Source organism: Medicago truncatula, chromosome 3 (genome assembly GCF_003473485.1).
Source record: "Medicago truncatula cultivar Jemalong A17 chromosome 3, MtrunA17r5.0-ANR, whole genome shotgun sequence".
Lineage (NCBI taxonomy): Eukaryota > Viridiplantae > Streptophyta > Magnoliopsida > Fabales > Fabaceae > Medicago > Medicago truncatula.
Window position 1 is genome coordinate 56,596,523 of NC_053044.1, and position 7,004 is coordinate 56,603,526.

Sequence of the window (7,004 nt, forward strand, 5' to 3'; positions counted from 1 at the left end):
TAGAAGAAAAGGAAAAATATATATATTTTAGTGAAATACTCAATAATCAATATTATAATTATCAACGAGTAATAAAAATTCAAAAAACAACTCATTAGCTAGTTATCAAAGAAAAATAATCGATATTCTTTATCATGAGTAATAAAAATTAAAAAAAAGTAAATTTTATTTTGTCGAAATTTTTGGTAAATAAGATTTAATTATTATAATTATCAATGATAGAAAATAATTCATTTTGTTTAAAAAACAACTCATTTAATCAAAATTTTATTGGTGTAACATAGAATTTTGCCAATATAAAATACATTTTAATGAATCCACACACATCACCATTTACTGAAGCAAGTTAATTAACAATGCTACAATTCAGAAAAACCCATAGATTATAGGTGTTGGAAACTTGACGACTAACATTAGCTAGTTTACATTGTTTAGAGAAATTTCCAGTATTTTCTGAGAGACGATAATAAGACTTTCACTGTAAATTTAAGATGAATTACGAGATAAATTGATTAGAACGTTACTTTTCATATGGCCGGTAAAATTGCTAAACTATTTACACTGGAACTAGCCCTGAAATTCGTGTTCATTTTCTGTTAAATAATTGTCTATATATAACTTAAAGTTAATGTCACCTTTCAGTTCCAAATTCCAATTCCGTAATCTTTTTGTTCCTAAATTACCACAGAAGAAAGAAGAACTTGCATAACTAGCTTCTTCTTCTTCTTCTTCTTCTACATATTAAGTTAAGTTCTTATATCATTACATGGATCAACTAAGTACTAAATTATTTTCAATTTTCCTTATCATACTTAATCTTTCAATATCAGGGGTATTATCAACAACATTCACACTCGTTAACAAATGCAACTACACGGTATGGCCGGGAATTCTCTCCAACGCCGGCGTTGCACCGCTTCCAACCACCGGTTTCGTTCTTCAATCCGGCGACTCCAAATCAATCACCCCACCCGCTTCCTGGGGAGGCCGTTTCTGGGGCCGTACTGTCTGTTCCCAAGACTCCACCGGAAAATTCTCCTGTCTCACCGGCGATTGTAACTCCGGCAAAGTCGAATGCTCTGGCAACGGCGCAACACCACCAGCTACCTTAGCGGAATTCACTCTCGATGGATCCGGTGGACTCGATTTCTTCGACGTGAGTTTAGTTGACGGTTACAACGTTCCAATGCTTGTGGTTCCACAAGGTGGCTCCGGTGATAACTGTACGAATACCGGTTGTATTAGGGATTTGCTCGGTGCGTGTCCTTCAGAGCTTAAGGTTACGACCGTGGATGGGAAAGAGAGTGTGGCGTGTAAAAGTGCTTGTGAAGCGTTTGGAACGGCGCAGTATTGTTGCAGCGGCGCGTATGGTTCACCCAACACTTGCAAACCTTCGAGTTATTCTGAGTTATTTAAAAGTGCTTGCCCACGCGCGTATAGCTACGCGTACGACGATAAGACAAGCACGTTCACATGTGCTTCTGCGGCTGAATACACAATCACTTTTTGCCCCTCCACTAACAACAGCCCAAGGTGATTATTTTATTTAATTTTTCACATATTTAAATGATTTTTATTGAATAAATAGTCAATTTTTTCCCAGAAATTATAAGTTTCATTAATTACCCCCTGAAATTAACAAAACTTTAATTACTCTCTGAAATTTCACAACGTCAGTCAATTTACCCCCTCCGTCAAATTTTTCTGTTAGTAAACATGACGTTTTGCAAATACCCCCCTGAAGTTTTGCACTTATGTGCAAAATGCCCCCCAAACTTAAATATTTATATTATTTTTTTCTTAAAAACAAACAATTAATAGTTAAATATTAAAACTAACTATTAATTTTGGAATTTGGGAAAACTACATGCATATATACATCAAAATAGGCTCTAAAATGGGGAAAAATATGTATTTTTTAAAGTGATTAACGTTGTGAAATTTCAAGGGGGTAATTGAAGTTTTGTTAATTTCAGGGAGTAATTGATTAAACTTACAATTTCAGGGGGGAAATTGACTATTTACTCGATTTTTATTTGGCTTAATTGATCTGCCGATCCCTTAACTTATTTTTTTTATTCAATTTGATTTCATAAGCCTTAACTTTCTCAAACACGTTCCTTAACTTATTTCTTTTATTCAATTTGATCCAATTTTGATCATTTTAATCCCAGACCGTTAGATTAGATTATGGAGGTCTATCATATTGTATCACCAACACTTAGTTTTTTTACTTCACACTTCATTCTTCATTCACAACATCGCCTGCATCACCAACAGTCAACAATCACCAGATTTTGTAGTGTATCCCTCATCTTCATCTTCATTCAACATACACACACCACACTTGATCTAACATCACCTGCATCACCAACAAGTTCATCATCTTCCTCAAACAAACTCAACCCATTAAACTGAAGCGTAGCAATAGATCTGGCTCTATGATATTCACCATCTCTCTTAGATCTTAAAGTTTAATTTCCACTACTAAGTATGTGTTTGGCATCACTTTTTTAAGCTCAAAACGTGGGTTGCTTTTGCCAAACGCCGTTTCCCAATTTCTTGTGTTGTTTGGATGAAGGAAAAGCAGATCTGTGAAACCACGTTTTAGATCCATAACGCCGGTTCTGCTAAAGCTGGAATTTAAAGCTTCAGCGGCAGTGAAAAGTGATTCACAGTTTTAACTTTTCAATGACAAGTATAGTTACCAATATACCCATGTTTTCTTCTCCAATTTCCCATGAATAAACAACATCTTTCTTCTTCTTCCATAAAAAAACATATTTCTTCTTCTTTATTACTGCACATCACTTGAAGTAGTAGACTCTTCTTCTTTCTTTTTTGCATATCTATCCTATTTTTTTCTTCAGATTTGTTCTTAATTGATGAGTGATGGAGAAATGGTAGAATGAGAGACAAATAGTGAGATGAGGAAGGAGAAAGGCAACAAGAGTTGGTGCAATGAGAGGTGGAGAAGAAGATGGAAATGGGTAGAAGAGTATTGAAGCTTCTCGAGAAATAGAAAGGGAGACGTGATGATCTCAAGAGTGACACAAATTGGACCTTTTTAATTTTTTTTACCATTGGGTTTTGGGCTGTGTTGGAGTATTTGATAATTTGGTTTTAATTAAAAGGATAATTTGGTCATTGTACATTCAAAATCAATTTTGATTTAAACTATCCAAACAAATCAACTCATAAAAATCACTTTTAAAAAAGTGTATCCAAACATAAATCAATTTACATCAAACTCACTTTTAACCAAAATCAATTATATAAAACTCAATTCTATCAAACACACACTAACTTGATGCAAATCACACCCTTGAGCAACAAATTCTTAAAAAACAAAGACAAACCCATTTCAAACATGAAGAACCTGTTAAAACGAACCATAGAATGCTAAATGAAAACCATAACACCGTAAGGGCGGTGCGGAGGGAAGTCACAACGGTGCATCAGGAATTAACGGTGGTGTGGCGGCGGAGCAGGAGGCAGTAACAGCAGTAAATGATTTGCAGAGGTTTTAAGAAATTGCAAGAGCACAATTCTGCAAAAGCACAAATCAAATCGTACTAAAGATGAAAAATTGCAAATTAGGGAACACGAATCAAATTCACAGAACGGTGAATCAAAACGAATCGCAACCAATAAATTCAATCAACAACGAAGGAAGAATAACGCACCAAGAATATTTGGAAGAAGATGAAATGGTTGAAGCGGAAAACGTTTTTTTGCAGTGCTTGATACTTTGAAGAAGAAGAAGAAATCGGACAAGGACAAGAAGAACAAGGGTTCTTCCAAATCAACAAAATCGGAATCGCAGGCGTTCTAGGCTCTGGCACCGTTGAATGCAACCTCTTGGGCTGATGTTGATGACGATGACGATGATTATTAGTTTAATAGTGGTAGAGTTAGAGGCTTTGGATTTGTCATCTTTTCAAATGAAGATGCTGCAAAAGATGCGATGGATGGAAAGGTTGCACATTAAAAATTGGGTTTTTTAATTTTATTTTACGAAGATAATGAAGGATGAATGAAGATGAAGATGAGGGAATAAATTAGGTGTTGGTGATACACTATACAATCTGATAGACCTCCGTAATCCAACGGTCTCCTTTTTTAGAGGATTAAAATTATTAAAATTGGACTAAATTGAATAAAAAAAATAAGTTAAAGAACGTGTTTGAGAAAGTTACGACTTATGAGATCAAATTGAATAAAAAAATAAGTTAAGGGACCGGCAAATCAATTAAGCTTTTTTATTTACGTTAGTAAAAAAATTTGAATGAAGTATGAACGTTGGATGCAGAAATGATTGAGATTTTGCCGCTAAACCGTTTAGTACTTAGTACTCTATTAGTCTTACGTTACAATTTTTTACTTCTTGAGTGACAAATTTACTAACCGTTTTTTAAAACGTTAAATTAACTATTCTGTATGTGCTTTCTAATGTCAAAACTTGTTGTTCCACCTCAACTTTATAAAACCAATTATACAAAATCTATCAATTATCAGTGCTACCATAGAATTAAATAAAACAATTGCAACTCTATGCTTGCTTAGCTCGAAGGGCTACTAAAAGTGATTTATAATGCACTGCATCTGGTCTTCTTTGTATGGAGCAGATATTGAAGAAAGGAAAGGAAAAGTGGCTTATACTTTATTTTTTTTGTTGAAAAGAAGTCGTTTATACTCCAATTGAAGTATACCGAATCTCAGTTGATTCTATCTATGGATTAGAATTTTAGGTGGATACATTATTAATTAAGCACATGTGGTTCACTCATCTTTAGTCAAAATTCACTTTCTGAGTTATCACGGCTAGTGATCTGATTTAATAACTTTTTTTACATGAATTGACGCTAAACTAGTCGTACAATTTAAGAATCAAGATAACAAAAAACATGTTCATACTAGAATTTAAGAGATTTTATTAGGTTTTTATGTTAGGTGAGATGCAACTCTTTCTAGACTCACTTCAATCAATCATGTTAAAATTTTCATATTAATTCAATTCAGCTGATATCAAGTTTTATACATGTTGTTGATAATTGGTTTTTGCAGTCAAAAGGCGTGGCAGGGACAAAATCCGAAATCAGATGGCAGCGACTCATCATCATCGCCTCAGCTTAACAACGGCTCAAACTCAATGGTGTACGTTGGTGGCTTTGATCAGAGTGAAATATCGTGGGCCACGTGTATCAATGTGTGGGAATCCCAAACTATTCTTACCATCACAACGGCTATGTGGCTTCTGTGTCGGCTTTTCCATTTCTAAACAGTAGGTTCAAGAGCCATGTTTCCCACCAAATTAGGTTCATGAGCCACGTTTTTTACGCCTAAAACAATGGTGGGGACCTTAATATCCCTTGTTTAATTCATTGGGCCCTAAAACATGGCTCACCTGATTAAAAAAGAAACTGTGGTTCAACACTGTGAACATCTCCCGGTAATGCTATAACTGGTACGTGCATTTTACACATGGATTAAAAGCTAGGGGGAGTGGGTGGCAATTATTTATTTCCTTGTCATTGAGATGAATAGGTATCATACATAGAATAGATTAGAATTATTTATGTTGTGGGATATGGAATTCATTTATTTGTCATATGATATGATGATAATATAATAATTAACAGACGAGCAAATGGACTCGTATTTTAGTAGTTTATAATTATTTTCTCTTCAAAGTGGCATGAATGATTAATTATTAAACAATGAAGTCAATTTTAAGAAATAAATTTTTTGTTGCGGAACGACTGTTATGTTACTCCAACAACTTGTCCCATTGTCGTTTATGTTTAAGGGTCTTGTTAACGAGTGTCGGCACTCTTTAAAGATTTCTCCTTAAGAAAATACTTATTTAAAAAGTTAAATAGTTTAAATTTCAATTCATTGAATTCATCAATTTTTATAAATTCTTACTATTTAAGGTTGTTAGGAGCGTCCATAGAACACTCATTAGCCTTTCCTTATGTTTAAATAGGTCGGGTGCGTTAGAAGAAAGCAGAAGAAAAAAAAATAGGTCGGGTATATTTTGGTCTAGTGATATAATCTTTATGCAACGGTTTAGAAGTTCGAGCACAACTGGCAAATGCTGAAATTGCAAGGTCAGACGTTGTGATCCGGATTTGAACATGATACCTCACAATTATGTGTGAGTTTAATTTTAGGGGTTTACCACTTCATCTAAAACAACAAAAAATAAAATATGCAATGCACTCATAAATTTTTATTTGTAACTATCATTTATTTTTTTTTAAAACAAAACAGTGATCAATTTATGAACTACTGATTTTTTACTCATTTGTTAAAAAACGATTTCACTTGCAACTCTTGGAAAATATTACACCGTTAAAGTAAATTACGTGTAAACTAACTGACACAATGAGAGGTGCTATATAGTGGACGCTACGAGAGGGAGCATATCACACAACATGAAATATTTTGATAAAAGAAGTCTTTGAGATTTTAAAAGATTTTGTAATATTGTATTGATTCTTTAAGATTTTAAAAGACTTTTTACATTCAAAATTTATAACACAAATTTTCATGAATTTATAAGAAAGATTTCAATGGATTTATAACACTACTTTTTTAAGATTTTTTTTTTTAATTTGAATAAAGAAAAACCAGTGTTTTTCTGTAATAAAAAAAGTGATTATTGCGTAAAAATTCGCTCTACATTTTGTTGTTTGCTAACGACTTATTGGCATCATACAATCCCCTATTTATAGCATCCACAAGGAGGTGCAACAACCTAATAGTTTCATCAATGGTACAAGCTACATAACTATCTCTATCTTTACTCTTCTCTCGATTGTTTTCTTGTTTATTGATCACTATAAAGAACGAATTAGTTATTTTCCTAAAACAATTGTTGTTTCTTAATTGTCAAAAGTATGATGACTATATACCAAATAATATATATTCAATAAAAACAAAGAGAAAAACTACCTAATAATAAAAACAACACTCAATAATAATAACAACAACAACAA

General features: G+C 33.3%; 1 protein-coding gene across 3 annotated transcripts; it reads left to right on the forward strand.

Moving 5' to 3' along the window:
- Positions 1-585: 585 nt before the first annotated feature.
- Positions 586-5,693, forward strand: LOC11437395 (thaumatin-like protein 1b). 3 transcript variants are annotated; one of them, XM_039832186.1, is made up of 2 exons: positions 586-1,533; positions 4,295-5,053. In XM_039832186.1, the coding sequence occupies exons 1-2, from the start codon at positions 767-769 to the stop codon at positions 4,320-4,322; spliced, it is 795 nt and encodes a 264-aa protein (XP_039688120.1). In that variant the 5' UTR covers positions 586-766; the 3' UTR covers positions 4,323-5,053. The 3 variants fall into 3 exon arrangements, with proteins under 3 accessions (XP_039688120.1, XP_039688121.1, XP_024635613.2); XM_039832187.1 differs by lacking the exon at positions 4,295-5,053 and adding an exon at positions 2,871-3,182 and having other exon boundaries at positions 587-1,533; XM_024779845.2 differs by lacking the exon at positions 4,295-5,053 and adding an exon at positions 5,068-5,693 and having other exon boundaries at positions 603-1,533.
- The last annotated feature ends 1,311 nt before the right edge of the window (positions 5,694-7,004 follow it).

What these genes read in the sequence shown, in the direction of transcription:
- LOC11437395 (XM_024779845.2), top strand. Translation starts at nt 767, where the DNA reads ATGGATCAACTAAGTACTAAATTATTTTCAATTTTCCTTATCATACTT. An exon ending in TCCACTAACAACAGCCCAAG is followed by an intron (nt 1,534 to 5,067) that starts GTGATTATTTTA and finishes TGGTTTTTGCAG; the next exon opens with TCAAAAGGCGTGGCAGGGAC.